At 37.5% G+C, this 17,011-nt stretch overlaps 2 protein-coding genes across 2 annotated transcripts; both read left to right on the top strand.

Annotated features, from left to right (window-relative positions):
* Positions 1-477: 477 nt before the first annotated feature.
* Positions 478-16,649, top strand: LOC138130930 (ankyrin-3-like). The gene is made up of 3 exons (XM_069047644.1): positions 478-910; positions 2,628-14,401; positions 14,453-16,649. The coding sequence occupies exon 2, from the start codon at positions 12,272-12,274 to the stop codon at positions 14,297-14,299; it is 2,028 nt and encodes a 675-aa protein (XP_068903745.1). The 5' UTR covers positions 478-910; positions 2,628-12,271; the 3' UTR covers positions 14,300-14,401; positions 14,453-16,649.
* Positions 14,384-15,045, top strand: LOC138130396 (ankyrin repeat domain-containing protein 1-like). The gene is made up of 2 exons (XM_069046841.1): positions 14,384-14,401; positions 14,470-15,045. Exons 1-2 carry the CDS (start codon positions 14,384-14,386, stop codon positions 15,043-15,045), a joined length of 594 nt encoding a protein of 197 aa, XP_068902942.1.
* Positions 16,650-17,011: the final 362 nt, after the last annotated feature.

Here is a 17,011-nt window from a genome sequence, read left to right as displayed (position 1 = left end):
TTAAACAGTTTCGATTATTAATCGCCTTAATTAACAAACTAGTTTATTAAATAACTATTACTGTTATAGGACAATTAAGAAAAAATTTAAATTTTTCATTGTAACGTAAAATCACATCTACTGTTGCTTTTTCACAAATAACCTCTAGTTTTTCATTTTAATTCTAATATCTATTGACATCATCAAGAGCTCCTCCGCTTAGTACTTACGCAGTACTTGTCAACTCAAACTCTTACCACCATGGAAGTTTGCTCTTTTACTCGTGCGAACTTTCTGTTGTAAACTTTTTGAATGTTACCTACATAACACATTCGTTGAAATTACCAAAATTGGATGTTTCGTTCCTAAGTCGTGATAAACTGCCATCAAGTATTACTTACTCTTGAATTTGATGATAATATTAAACTTATATGTACCTACCACAATTCCATTGCTCTTGATTACTGGTTGCATATACTCAAGGTTAATGCTCGTGTACTTAAATTAAGTCAGCTGTAGTGATGTGAGAGTATGTATGAGTAATTGAGCGGATTCGGTTCCTACTGTCACAGTTTAATGTGGATTTTATAAATAATTTTCGATTACGATCTGTTTATTAACTTTAATTGCCCATTAGATATGATACGAAACAAATCGGCTGATAAAACGAGTGCAAGTAAGGGGAATATTCTGCAGTCTTTCGCGAAAGAAAAAGTGACTGCAGCTGGGGAAATCCAGCCTGTGCCAATCTAGAATTGATTAGATTAAAAAACCACGTTAAAATGATTTAACAAAACAGTATTGACACCAAACTGGAGAAATGTGCTTTTAGTATTGCTTAAATAGCAAATTTCCATATTTTTTGCCTAAATTGGCAAACACTAATTGATATGTGGATTTATAAGTGAAAAACTTCAAAATGACGAGCGAGGTAAGTACAAGTACTTAAAATATTTACTTTGTATCTAATCAAAAGCTATTGTGATTAAAACTGTTGTCTTATCAGTAACATTATTAATTTGAGCTTCAGAAGTGCGAATTGTTTAATAAAGAAAACTGTAAATGATGATAGAAGAAAATCATTTTTGAAAGTACATGCAAGAAATAAAAATATGAATTTTTGTAACTTGGAGGAGACTGATGAAAAGTGTTTTTATATCTTATTTCGGCAAATCGATAACTTTTCTTAATTCAGTGTGTACTGCATATCTGTTAAAAATAAAATATATTAACGTAAATTTATCGATTACAACTACGTCGTAATTTAGTCAATCTAATAAGAATTAATGGAGTCAAAGGGAACCCCGAAATTACAAAAAATGAAAAAGATTAATATTTTTAATAAAACGAAATTAAGATGTAAGGGGTGAAAGCAAAGAGAACTAGGTATTCAATGTCAAGAGTTTGAACATACCACGACCTGCTGTATTATAACCGGCCTGTTCAAAAGTGTAATTTGAGTGATCCACGCAGAGCGCTAGTGTACGAGCGCTTTTTGGGGATATTATTCATCTTAAGTTTTTGTCACCGAGAGTTTTTCTCGTTCAAATGACATTCGAATTTAAAATCGAAAACACAAAAATACAATTGTATTCAGTATTGTTTTAGAAAGAAAATATGATCTTACAGTGCTCAATCTTAACTCTAAAATCGTGTCTAAACCTATTTTTCCGCATTTTTATTCTTCAGAAGCGCCCGTACTGTGGCGCCCTCATCGGCGAAAATTGGCTTTTTCTCGGAAACATTTTCGCAATGCTTTTTTAATGAAATGAACAGGCCGGTTATTATACAGCAGGTCGTGGAACATACAGTAAAAAATTTAAATAGTTCACTTGCAGAATGTTCTAAAAGCGACAAGGTCATTCATGTCATTTAATTTGTTTATGTAAAATATGTTTATTCGATGTTTTCACTGTGCAAAAAGATTAGCAGTGTTCTTGTAAATCCATTTTTTTTAAACATGCAACGTGGCCTTAAGTTATGCAAAATTACTGAAATGTTTCTGTTTTTTTTTTTTTTAATTTTGACTTGTACATTCAAAAACGATACGCCGAATGCATTTTATGATCTGCTTAAGGATGAACTGGAGTAACAATCTCAGCAAAAAGTTGCGGAATTCTTATAATGCTATGAAACGTTTATTACGAGGAATCAATATTTGAAAAAAAAGGTTTTAATTTTTGGAAATGAATTGTAATCAGTTGCGAGTAAATTTTGTGTTTATTTTCTTAATATTTAGATAATTACTTACATGTGATTTTACAATCTTTGGCTAAGATTGTAGGTACGTAAAAGTAAGCAGAAGCACACTGAATTCAATTATCATTGCATTTCTGTTAAAGTTCTTAACGTAACTGTAGTAAAACGTGCGATATGAGTGTAATATTGCAAACCGACGTCAATTATATGCGTTTTGTTCACTTTTTATTGAACTTAAAACAAATACATAACCTCAAAAACCGTGTGTTTCCACATATAATTAGCGATTACATGGAAAATCCTCGACCAACTTTTTTTGTAAATTCATTAGAAAATTTTCGCCATTTTTCAATGTTACTCCAGTTCATCCTTAAGTGTTATTATTCATTTATTTCTAAATCGTTTAGGTTTCAACAAGAGAATAGTTTTTCCTAATAAGCTTAATTTAGACCTTTAGCTTTCGAGATGGAGCCGTCGATTTTGGAAAAGATTACGAATACTTGATTCCGGCCTACTACTCCCTCGTCTTCAGTCTCGACGACGAAATGGTCGACTTTAAAATGTCAACAAACAACAAAGACATGGGAGATTTTGACGACGTGGTCATGGAAATTGAACTGAAAAATGGCGAACAACATGTCTTTGCGTTGCAACTGAAACATATCGTGAGACCAATTGCACAGATCCACTTAGTCACCAACAACAAGAAGTTCAGTCTGAAGAAGTACAGTAAAGAATTTATTGCGGTGAAGACCAATTACAACAAATCTCGTTCCTACAATGCCCCTTTTCAAAACTTCCATTTCATTTTATTCAGCAATTCGGTTTTAGAGAAACATGAAGAAATCGACGAAAACTGGACGAGACTGGAACCAATTGCTGACGGCAAAAAAATCAATTCTGATCTGCTGATAAAACAGTTCGATGATTGCTTCGAAAAGAAATTTTTAAATTTTGGAGAAACTGACAACGGCATTAATTTCAAACTAAAATGTGTTCAAAATAATTCTCCAGATGACGAATTTTTCCGACAGTTCTCGTTTTATACTAGACAGAAACAAGTCAAAGAAATTGAAGCTTTGATTGCCGACACGATTCTGAACACATTTAAATATTGCAGTACAAGTGTAGTTATCAATTACTTGAAATATTTTGATCAGTGGTGCAGAAGAGAGTACGGCTGTCTAAAACTCACTAAAACGGATGTAAGAGTGAAGCTTGCGGAACTACTCTTGACACCCCACATTCAATTTCCGAATTTGGAAGAATTCATAAGTGTCCCAGAAGAACAAAGTTCATTGGTGCTCGAGTTATTTGGCATTTTTGACATGATTCCCTTAGCAAAACCGCCTGAGATAGTGCTAAATAAAATCTGGACCATTATACTAAAACATTGTAAAACTATATATTCCTGCTCTAAATCCACAACATTTTCCGATCTCAATAATGATCTGTTAAAGAAAAATATTGAACTTCCTCTTTCTGCTTTTGGTGAAGCGTTCGATCAAATTGCCTTGAAAAGATTTTATGTAATGTTATGGCACACTGGTCTTGTGCCACTAATTGTGAAAATTGCCAAGGACACTCCTGAACATGAACATATCTTGCAAGCAGTAAAATTATGCGAAAATAAGCTAAACACAAAAAAGTTTATTTTAGTAGATGACTACAATTTTGAAGGTATTAATGACTGGAAGATTTTCAGAAATTTGACGGATTTAACAAGTTTTACTGATCTTTACGGTTCCCTCATTAAACAATTGTCAATTTCACTTCAAGGAAGAGAAAGCATCTTTTTGAAGCAATTTGTAGAAATAGACAAACGGGTGTCGGAAAATATCACAATGGAAGAAATTATTCTCATGTTGGATGGCAATTTTGTTGTAGGATCTGATTGTAAGAAGAATTTTCCCAAATACTACTCTACCAGACAAATACCAAAAGTTTTATTGAGCACCAAACTGTACAGGACCGACCTGTACCGTTAGTTTAGGTACCTGACCAGGGAGGACCGCACCCCACCACCCTCTCTTAAAAAGCGAGACGCATCCGACAGATACATCAGATCAGTCAAACAAATTCAAACAGACATAACCATTTTTATACAAACATTTACTTATACTTTGTTAATGTTATTGTTTGGAAGTTATTAAATATTTAAAAATCAACAATTCTTTTCCTGCGGTACAACGCCGCAACATTTTGGTCCAATCGAGCCGGATCCGTGATCCAGTGTCAACAAATTGAAGAAAGTCGGATCCGTGATCCAGACAATCAAAAAAGTGCGATCCGTGATCAGCCAACGAGGAAGTCGAATCCGTGATTCATCTTCAGAAGCATCAACATTCAGCATCAACTTCAACAATAAACATTATAATTACATTCAAGAATCCAAGCACCACTGTCGTGTCGTCAATCGCCATCGCATCACAGAGCATCAAAACGTGAGTCTGTCAATTCCATCAAACCTTCCTACATTTTCCGTGCATGCTAAATTTGTATCACTACAACGTTGCATTTCTTCGCGTAATTTGTACCTAATCAATCAAATTCAAAATGACCATCGATCTCCCGGGTTGGAAAAGGAAACGAACCACTGTTAAATCAAAAATTACGAGAATTGAAAGTTTTGTCAAATCCTTTAAAGACGGTGACGATTTATGTCAATTAGAAAGTCGAATACCACATTTAGAAAACGCGTTTAAGGAATTTGAACAGTATCAGGATGAAATTGAACAGTTCGAGTTCGAGGAGGACGATAACACTCGGGAAGAAGTAGAGATTCAGTATCACAATACAGTAGCTAAAATTAAAAACTTGACCAGCAAAGTTAAATCTCCCAGTGCGTCTAATTCTCATAATAACAGCGGTGGTAACAATCAATCGTCACCAGAATTAGCCGTCAAATTACCAGTCCTAAATTTACCACAATTTTCTGGGTCTTACACTGAATGGTTGCCGTTTTATGACACGTTTAATTCATTAATTAATAACAATGCAAATTTAAATAACTGCCAGAAGTTTCACTATTTAAAATCGTGTTTAAAAGGGGAAGCTTCAGCGACAATTGAATCTCTCACAATTTCGACAGATAATTATAATGCAGCATACGAGTTATTAATAAAACGGTATAATAACATACGATTAATTGCGCAAGAGCACGTTCTAGCAATCATCAATAGTCCAGTTATTTCCAAAGCAAATCATGTATCGCTTAGAAAACTGTTAAATGACATCACAACTAACATAGAAGCATTAAGGGTACAAAAACAAGCGGTAGATCATTGGGATTGCCTAATTGTCCCTCTAATTTGCGAAAAATTAGACTACACTTCGAGAAAAGAATGGCAAACCAAATTAAACACAGACATTCCAAAATTAAAGGATTTACTTGAGTTTTTGGGAAAACGGTGCGAACTTTTAGAGTGTATGTCCAAAAACGACAAATCAAGTCAACACAATGAGAAACAAAAAACAAACTACAACAAGCAAACTAATCAGTCAAAACATCAAATTGTTCAAACAGTCATCAATAAATCATGCATACATTGCAAATCAGAGTCACATATGGTCTTTAAATGTCCAGAATTTCTCAACTTATCCACTTCAGACAGAATCAAAACCATAAACAATTTAAAAGCATGCAGAAATTGCTTCAAATTAAATCACACTGCATCTGCTTGTAAGTCAGTCAATACCTGTCGAGAATGTCAACAAAAACACAACACTCTACTTCATCTTTCAGAATCCACGTCAGCTAACGACAATTTAACCTTATCAATTTCGAACAAAACAACTGTCTTGCTGGCCACAGCAATTGTTAAAATAGCAGATTCCGCCAGTAACTATCATAATTGTAGAGCAGTTTTAGACTGCGGGTCTCAAAGTAACATATTAACGAGCAATATGTGTAAAAAACTTTCGCTTAAAACCAATCATATCAATCTTCCTATATCAGGTGTAGGTGAAATAGAAACTCGCGTGAAATATTCAGCAAATGTTTCCATAAAGTCATGTTACAACTCGTTTGCGTTAAAAATGCACTGCCTAATATTACCAAAAATTACAGAACAATTTCCAAATCAAACATACTCGCGAGCCAATTTGAACATTCCCGATAACATTGATCTCGCAGATCCTTATTTTAATGAATGCGATAAAATCGATTTGTTAATTGGTGCAGAATTTTTCTGGAGGATAATAGGTTTTTCCCAAGCAATCGACATTCTCAACAAACAGATTTATTTACGACGCACCCTTTTAGGATGGGTCGTCACAGGCAAAATCATAAATGGTCAAAATAACAGCGGCAAACACTTTGTCGGCTTTACCTCCAATAAAAACCCAGACGTCGAACTTTCTAATCAATTGACAAAATTTTGGCAACTCGAAGAGCAAACCGACAATCAACCACCGTTATCAGCAGAGGAATTTGCCTGCGAAAAACACTTCGCAGAAACGGTCAGGAGAGGTAGCGATGGTCGTTTTGTTGTTCGATTACCATTCAAGGGTGACGTGTTACTAATGGGACCATCAAATAAAATGGCCCTCAAGCGGTTTTATTCAGTTGAAAAACGGCTTCATCAAAATCCAACGTTAAAACGCGATTACACAACTTTCATGAATGAATATTTGCATTTAGAACACATGATGTTAGTTTCACCATATGTGCCAGAGGACAACAGTCATGCCAATCAATATTTTCTTCCGCATCATGCGGTAATTAAAGAATCAAGCTCCACCACAAGGGTCAGAGTAGTTTTTGACGGATCCGCCAAAACTACCACCGGAATCAGTCTTAATGATATGTTGATGGTTGGACCCACAGTCCAACAGGATCTGTTTTCAATTATTACCAGATTTCGAACTCATCAAGTTGCTTTTTCGTGCGATATTGTCAAGATGTATCGCCAGATCTGGGTTGATCCACGCGACACCGCATTTCAACGCATTTTGTGGCGTGATGATGTAAGGAAATCTGTCAACATTTATGAACTGAAAACTGTTACTTATGGAACGGCATCAGCGCCGTATCTAGCAACTAAGTGTCTGCAACAATTAGCCATAGACGAACAACACAATTTTCCGTTAGCCAGTCCAGTAATTCTAAAAGATTTTTACGTAGATGATTTGTTGACAGGAACTAACACAATTTCAAATTCAATCGAACTACGAAATCAGCTAATCAGCGCATTAAGTAAAGGAGGATTCCAACTACAAAAGTGGGCCTCGAATTATTCAGAAATTTTACCTGCTCATGAAACAGGTGCAAATTCTACAGTTAAGCTTGATCATAAACATGAAGTTAAAACCTTAGGATTAGTCTGGAACTGTAAAAACGATACTCTGAAATATACCGTAAATGCAAATTTCAAAGAATGTCCGACAAAAAGGTCCGTACTTTCAACCATTGCTCAAATTTATGACATCTTAGGATTACTTTCACCTGTCATTGTAAAAGCAAAAATTCTCATTCAAGAAATGTGGGCACTTAAGCTTGATTGGGATGATCCTCTCCCAATTCATATACGTGAAAAATGGATGAAGTTGTCAGATCAGCTGCACATGCTAAATACATTGCAAATACCCCGAAAAATAATATCAAATGCACAAAATCAAGTTGAATTGCATGGGTTTTGTGATTCTTCAATGGCCGCCTATGGTGCATGCATATACATAAGAACATGCGATGAAACAAACAATACATACAATACCGAACTTTTATGTTCTCGATCACGAGTGGCCCCGCTGAAAATCATAACTTTACCGCGGCTAGAACTGTGCGCGGCAGTACTTCTAGCGCGAATGGTTAACAAAATTTTGTCAACATTAAATCTAGAATTTAAATCAATTTTTCTTTGGACCGATTCATCTATCGTTTTATCATGGCTTAACTCATCGCCAAATACTTGGAAAATATTCGTAGCAAATCGGGTAGCGGAAATTCAACGCCTAACTGAAGTCGACAATTGGCATCATATTGGTTCGAAAAACAATCCCGCAGACCTAGTTTCGAGAGGTGTGCTTCCAGAAAATTTAATCGACAATCACTTTTGGTTTCATGGCCCATCCTTTCTGTCAAATCACAAAACCGAGTGGCCAAACTCACTACCTGATGAAACGAAAACAAATGATTCAGAGAAACGTACCAACAACAAAGTTCTAGCGGTATCGGTTAAATTAGAACTTCCATTCCTAACAAAATACTCTTCTTTTGCAAAAACACAAAGAATTCTTGCATATTGCCTGAGATTTATACAAAATTGTTCATCCAAAAATGACTTAAAACAAACTGATAAAACATTAACCGTCGCTGAATTAAATAATGCTGCTAACATGATAATCAAACTTGTACAAGAACAAGAATTTGAATCAGAACTGAAAGAATTAACGAAAAACCAGCCAGTAAAAAGGTCCAGCAAACTGTTAAATCTAAATCCATTTTTAGACAATAACGGCATAATTCGTGTTGGTGGTCGATTAATTAATGCACACATAAATTATGACCAAAAATTCCCAATCGTTTTACCATCTAAACATCATATAACAAAATTAATAATTTTAGATCAACATGAAAAAGAACTACACGCAGGGCCATCAGCCACAATTACGGCAATTCGCGAAAAATATTGGCCATTATCAGCCAGGTCAGTTGTGCGAAACTTAATATACAAGTGCCATACCTGTTTTAAAGTAAACCCTCAAACAACAGATCAGTTAATGGGAAATTTACCTTCAATACGGGTAACACCGTCGATGCCATTTTCACACTGCGGCGTGGACTATGCAGGTCCCATTTTAATAAAAGAGGGTAACCGCAGAAGCAAAAAAACAATAAAATCTTATATTGCTCTTTTCAAATGTTTTGCAACAAAAGCCGTTCATATTGAGATAGTTACAGATGCCACATGTGAGGCATTTTTAGCTGCTTTAAAACGCTTCATGGCTAGACGAGGAAAGGTCTCCTCAATTCATTCAGATAACGCAACATATTTTACCGCAGCAAACCGGGAATTAACAAAATTATTTACATCAGCAAACTTTCAAAACGAAATCATCCAGTCTTTAAAGCAACAGAATATACAATGGCACTTTATACCTGCTCGTTCTCCACACCGCGGAGGTTTTTGGGAAGCCGGCATTAAGGCAATTAAATTTCATTTAAAAAGGGTTGTAGGCAATGCACTGTTTACATATGAAGAAATGCTAACAGTATTGGTACAAATCGAAGCGTGTATAAACTCCAGACCTATAACCCCATTATCCAGTGACCCAAACGACTTTTCCCCGTTAACCCCTGGACACTTCCTAATAGGACGCAGACTCACATCAAACAGTGAACCAGATTTAACATTAATTAAGGAAAATCTCCTCTCACGATGGCAAAGAGTTCAACAGGTGACTCAACATTTTTGGAAACGGTGGAGCAAGGAACATCTGAACACACTCCAACAACGAAACAAGTGGCGTCAACGATCACAAGAAGTTCTACAAGCAGGAACTCCCATCCTCCTAAAGGAAGAAAATCTTCATCCCCTGTGCTGGCGTATGGGTGTCATTCTCGAGGTACACCCTGGACCAGATGGACTGATACGAACAGCAACCATCAAAACATCCACAGGAATTGTGACGAGAGCCACGAACAGGATATGTCCCTTTCCGACCGAAGATTTTGAACAGGACCGTTCAAAGGGGGGCAGGAATGTACAGGACCGACCTGTACCGTTAGTTTAGGTACCTGACCAGGGAGGACCGCACCCCACCACCCTCTCTTAAAAAGCGAGACGCATCCGACAGATACATCAGATCAGTCAAACAAATTCAAACAGACATAACCATTTTTATACAAACATTTACTTATACTTTGTTAATGTTATTGTTTGGAAGTTATTAAATATTTAAAAATCAACAATTCTTTTCCTGCGGTACAACGCCGCAACACAAACTATTTGACAAAGTTGATGATTTACTTGTGGTCAGTTATTCTGAAACTACCGAAAGTGTCGACACACAATTCAACATCAACGTTATTGACGTCAACAAATATCTTTTCTTGAAACAAAACGAAAATGTTTCCAACTATAACCCGAAACAATTTAAATTTTCTTATTTGCAAAAAATTCAACAGAACAATCAAGACATCAACGACAAGTTTTTAATTTTGGCGCGAGGTGGCTGCACTGAAGAACAGTTAGAGAAGATATCCTCCAGAAACCCTTTGAAGAATTGTCACTACGTCCGCTTTCTAGACAAGGAGAAAGTTGAATGGATAGAAAGTAGGGGCGGTATCCAGAAAATACAAAAGTATCGACTAGACAATGAAGAATTCAAATCAGACGATTTTGTTAAAGATGTAGATGTGTTGAGTCATTTCAATAATAAAATCAATCTCATTTGTTCCGAACCAGGAATGGGCAAATCAGTCATGATGCAATTCTTGAAGATGCAATATTCTTCTGATTTTTGGATCCTCAGTATCAACCTTGGAGAACATGGTGCATTTTTCAAACAGAAACACAACGTCAAAAACATTTTAGATTACTTTTTGGAAATCGAGGACGCAAATTCTTTCGGAAGAAAAACTGCAGAGCTATACTTTTCAAAGAAACAAATCATATTCTTGTGGGATGGATTCGACGAACTACCTGGAGTTTGTGCCGATCCAGTCATAGATGCTGTTAAAAATTTAGCATCTGAAGGATATTCACAATGGTTATCAGCTAGATCTGATTTAAGAGAAAGTCTTGAATCTGCCTTCGACACATTGAGCTTAACTCTAACACAGTTCAGTCAGCAAGACCAGTTGTACTATATCTTGAGATATCTAAACGAGAAATACGACCCCATTAAATCGCTACAAATTGCTACAAAAATGAGTGAAAATATTTCTGCGTATTTAAATTGTGGATACTTCGACTACACAGGCATTCCCCTGCTGATACACATGTTTGTCGAAATTTATTTGCGCACACCTGAAGATCAAATGAATGATGTCCTCATCATTACTTTAACCGACATGTACGACGAGTTTATTCGTACTAGATTTAACATCTTGTTCAAAAGAGCTGAGGCCGATTCAGAAAATTATTACATGCGACAAATCCAAGAACAATATTTGGATTCTCAGTTGCCCTTGTACGAGATCGCCGCCGTGAAGGCATCTTTTGAGGAAGAACTGTTTCAAAGACTCAACCTGAACTGCGACGAACTTGTGAACGAAGTGGAAGAAAGCGAAGACAGTTTAGGCTTAATCGTCAGAATCAACGATCACGGAAAACCAGTTTTTACTCATAAAACTTATGAAGAATTTCTAACCGCGTCCTGGCTATCCAAATATTACAAAGACCATCTGAACTTACTCGTTGTCTTGTTTCAAGAAAACCATCGCAACATCCGATTTATGTTTGACATGATCCTTGCAAAGGACAGTCCCGTTCATCTTGCAGTTTTGTACAGAAATTTGGAAATATTAAAATTACATGAAGCCCAGATCAAACATTGTCGAGACAGTGGGGGCCGCAGTGCTTTACATCTGGCTTGTAGTTGGGGGTCTATTTATCCTCCTGTCAAAGCCATAAGAAATGATACTCAAGAAGTCGACCTAGCTTCAGAAACGATAACGATCCGTATAAATTCTCCTATTAAAAGTTACGAACAAGATACACTTTCACTTCCAATTATTAATTTTTTGTTAAATAAAAACTGTGATATTTTGGAAGAAGATCACTATTTGAAATGGAATTCCTTTCACTATGCTGATCAGGCCCTTTTTGTCGGTGCAATCGACTTAATGTTGGAACAAGTTCATATTGATAGAGAGTTTTTAGTGAACTATAATCACATTCCCACGCTGGTGCACTATGCTGCATTTTCTTGCTTGAATGAGCTGTTCGAACTTATCGACGAAATACCTTACATGAAATACAACTTGGAATTTATCAAAATCAACTTGTTGGAAGTTGCTGCAAACTCGAATAACCTCTTCGCCGTGTGCAGAATTTTAGAATACACAATTTACAAGAATGTACTCAAATTGTAAAGTGACGTCGCATCCAGTACTCTTTCTTCTGCTGTTCGTTTTGGAAATGTGCAAATGCTTAGTGTTCTTTTAGAAAATGGGGCCAAAGTCAATGGCCACAAGAAGCCACCATTAATAGTGGCTGTTGTTGAAAACAGTTTACAGTGTTTCGAAAAATTGCTAAGAGCAGGTGCAAACGTTGACGAACTTTCAGACGAAGGACATTCTGCTCTTGTAGCTTCAGCAAGATTCAACAGACAAGAGTTTGCGAAATTGTTGCTTGAGAACGGTGCCGATATAAATCATACAAGCACCGACCTCACAGCTTTGGACTGTGCCATCCAACACAACCCACAACTGGTTCCGTTTCTTGTCCAGTACAAACCTGATTTAAACCGACAAAGTAAAAAGCTAGGACTCACGTCTTTACACGTGGCGAGCGAAGTGGGCAATCCTGATATAATAAAATATTTGCTGGAGCACGGTGCTGATGCAAAAATTAAATCAAAGCAGTTGCTAACACCTCTCCATGTAGCTTTAGCAAACGGTAAAAGAGAAAATGCTCTGGTACTGATCGAAGCGGATCTAAGTGTTATTGACGAACCTTGCCAAAACGACGAAGGATATTTAGTGACTCCTGTGTTGCTCGCAGCGAATAAAAATTTTCCTGATATAGTTGGAATTTTGTGCGAGTACGGTGTAGACGTAGATAGTACTCAGTGCACGACGAGTCCCTTGCATACTGCTTCGTATCACGGTTTTGACTCTTGCATAGTAAAATTGATTGAAGCTGGAGCTTCAGTTAATAGACTAGACACGCAGGGTGAGTCACCACTCTTTTGCTCTGTAAACCACTTAACAACCCTTCAAGTTGTTCTCCAAAATTCCGCTGACGTTAATATCAAGAATCAGTGGGGCGTAACGGCTCTACACGAAGCGGCGAATGTTGGAAAAATTGAATCTGCTGAAGAACTGATCAAGGCAGGTGCAAACGTAAATGCTAAAGACAACGCAAACCGGACATCTCTATTTTATTCTATTGAAAAGAAGCATTACGAAATGGCAAAGCTTCTATTGGACAGTGGTTCAACTGTCGACGATGGTGGGGAATTGTTGTGTCGAGCAGCAAGATCAGATTTTCCAGATGGAATATCTCTTCTTCTTGAAAGAGGTGTTAACGTCGATGCCAAAGACAGTAGAGGGAAATCAGCTCTGCACGATGCTTCGCTTGGAGGCAACAGTTGCGTAGAAGCTTTGTTGAAGGCCGGAGCTAACCCCAACCTCCTCGACCATTCCAATTTGACTCCATTGATGTGTTCAATAATTAGTAGCAAAAACGATGCGATAGAACGTTTGATTAAATCCGGAGCCGCCTTGAACCCCAGAAGAGATTGTCGCACTCCACTTCACTTGGCTTGTTGTTTTGGTGACATATTCAGCACAATTCTTTTAATCAAATATGGAGCCGATGTTAGTGCGTCTGATGAATATGGATTAACACCTCTCCATCATGTCTCCGGAAACAATCAAACGGCAATGCTTTTGCAAGAACTACTCAAAGAAAAATCACAGGACGATGAAAAAATCTACATTAGCTACAATGGCGAGGACTGTGCGAAAGAATTGCTTGAAAACGGTGCAAATGTCAATCAGAAAAATAGTATGGGCTACGTACCGCTACACGTGGCTTGCACAGATAAAATAAGTAATTTGGTTAAACTCTTTATCGAGTATGGCGCCGACGTGAACGCTTTGAACAGTATGAACCAGTCGCCTCTGCATATTTGTTTTTCACTTGGCAACGTGGAAGATGCAGATATCCTTTTAGAAAATGGTGCAGATTTGGACATCGTCGATTTATTCGGCAAAACTCCATTGGAGTACGTTATGGATAGGATGCACTTAGAAGGAAAAACAAACTTAACCGTACTGGAGAAACTGGTTAAACTCAGAGCAAATATTGTTTTACCAGATGACACTGAATCAATGAAGCTGCATAAAGCTTGCTTTGAAGGTAACACAGAAATGGTCAGGTCCTTGTTGGACAATGGAGCTGACCCAGAAGGAAACAGTTTAAGAGTTCTGTTGGTACCACTCCAATAGTAACAGCAGTGGACCAGAATAAATTAGAAGTCATCAAGTTGTTTGCCCATGAACTGAGACACCTCGAAGCGACCGGAAATAAAAATGGAATCCTTGACAAAAGTAAGTCTTTTTAACAATCCGCGTGGATGAAAATAATTTCTTTTTTTTAAGGTGAACTGGACGCTCAGTGGCACAAAGTTTTTCTTCGTGCCGCCGGATTGGGTTATCTTGATATCGTAAAATATCTGCACGACAACAATTTAGCTCCGGTCAATGCTAAAGATCAACACAACCTTTTTACTGCCCTGCATTACGCTTGCTACCGTGGAAAATGCGACGTTGTGCACTACTTGTTAGAAAACGGGGCTGACGTCAACGCACAATCATGTGAAAAAGGTGTGCCTTTGTTGTATGCTTCACGCAAGGGCTATCTTGAAATTGTAAAGTTATTGGTTAAGGGTGGGGCTAAACTGGACATTCCCAACTCTCATGGAAATACAGGATTGTACTGTGCTGCTGCGTCTGGATTTTTGGAAATTGTTGAATTTTTGTACGAAAGTGGAGCCAAAATTCACGTTGTTGACGCAGATGGAGACACTCCTTTGCACGATGCCGCTTTCAAGGGACATCTTTCCACCGTCAAGTATTTAATCTCGAAAAACGCCCACGTGAACCACAAAGATAGGAATGGCAAAACTGCTTTAGATTTGGCCGTTGCGCAAAGAAACGAAGAAATTGCAACATTGTTAAAAGCCAAAACATAAGTAACATACTCAGAGTATTATTAGCTTTACGATATTGATATTATAGGAAATCAAATTTCCTTTTTATTTGTATTTTTATTGTTTATTTCGATTTTAAGTCGTAAAAATAGTTCGTTTTAATAAACTTTTGAACAACTGTAAGATATACGGAATAGTTATTTACGATATGTGTATCGTAATGTGGAATTTTACGATACGCGATGGAAAAATTGTCCAACAAGCCGAAGGCGAGTTGGATAATCCATCAAGTATCGTAACGACACATTACGATACAAATGTCGTACAACGTTTTATCTACTTTCATAATTAATACCAATATTTTTGTGTTTAAATAAATTTTTAAAATTGCGTTTATGCAAAAATAATAGGGCGGCTAATCTATCTAATAACCGTGGTTACGAAGTTGTTTACTTTTTTCAAAAGTGTTCCAATGAAAGCAAGTTGCAGTGTCAGTGCAAAAATGAGTGATTCAGAGGAAAATTTGCCTTCTGATATAGAATTGGCTGCTCAATCTGCTATAGATACATTAATTCCTGTCAAATCCAAAGAGCGGTATGAGACAGTGTGCAAATATTTTGAAGAATGGATGGAAATCAAGAAAATTCGTGAAGTCTCTGAAAAGGTGGTCCTTGCCTATTTTGCGGAACAATCAGAGAAGCTAAAACCATCCTCCTTATGGTGCCGGTATTCTATGTTGCGGACGATGGTGTCGATTAAGATAAAGATTGACATTAGTCAATATCATCAGGTTGTGGCTTTCTTGAAGAGGAAATCAGAAGGATACCGACCTAAAAAATCGTGCATTTTTTGCAAAGAGGAGATACACCAATTTCTTAAGGAAATGAATGATAAAGATTTCTTATTTATGAAGGTAAATTGGAGCTGAGATAATAAAAAACAATCTCAAACGTATTATGCTTTCGTTTTGATATTTGGAATTTTTGGTGCTTGTCGACGCGAGGAGATCACAAATTTGATGAGACGAGACGTTCAAGATAAAGGAGAATTTATCTGGATCACCTTGCCGAATACAAAAACTAAAATTACACGGGAATTTGCCATAACAGACGGAAATATTCAGAGTATAAGTTGTTAGGATTTATTTCGAAAATATATGGATTTGCGTCCCAGTCAGACCAAGCACGATAGATTTTTTCTTACCTACAGGGGAGGTAAATGTACCCAGCAGCCTGCTGGAGTGAATACAATCGGAGGAATTCCAAAGAAAATCGCTACTGCATTAGGATTATCTGAACCAGCAAACTATACAGGTAGCTCGGTGGCCGCATGGCTGTCGGAGACAGTGCTCCGAGGTCGCGGTCCCGGCGCTAGTGGGTTCGAATCCCACCGAAGGGGGAGGATTTTTTCGAAGGAAGGAAACTCCGCCGGGCCATGGATGTGTGTGTATGTCTAGTAGGGGCTGACGGTAGGGTGGTGGAAGGAAGAGCGACACTCTCCCGACACCACCGCGAGGTCAGCAGGGTTCAAATCCCAGGCCGGATGGCCTCGCATGGATGTTGTGTGTTGTGATATTCGTGTTGTGTCGTCCAGAAAAAGGAGAGGAGAGAGGGTGGGCGTAGGTAGCCGGGGAAAGTACCCCGGAGCCCCGCCGCACCACAAAGGAAAAAGAAACCAAGCCGACCGTAAAAGGTACCTGATAGGCCTGTTAGGTGAAAAGGGAAAGGCAAAAAAAAAAACCAGCAAACTATACAGGACATTGTTTTCGGAGATCCTCAGCATCATTATTGGCAGATGCAGGGGCAGATATGCATACTCTCAAGCGTCATGGAGGCTGGAAGTCTGACAATGTTGCAGAGGGATATGTTGAAACATCAGTTCAAAATAAGAAAATAATTGCAACGAAAATAATGGGCTCTTCAGATACCATACGTTCAACAAGTAACGTCATGGTGGAAAAGCCCAGCATTAACTTGGGGACAGCGTCTGGGGTCAATATTGAATTTAA

Source organism: Tenebrio molitor, chromosome 5 (genome assembly GCF_963966145.1).
Source record: "Tenebrio molitor chromosome 5, icTenMoli1.1, whole genome shotgun sequence".
Lineage (NCBI taxonomy): Eukaryota > Metazoa > Arthropoda > Insecta > Coleoptera > Tenebrionidae > Tenebrio > Tenebrio molitor.
Note: the sequence above shows the minus strand (reverse complement) of the source record. Positions and strands in the feature narration are given on the sequence as shown.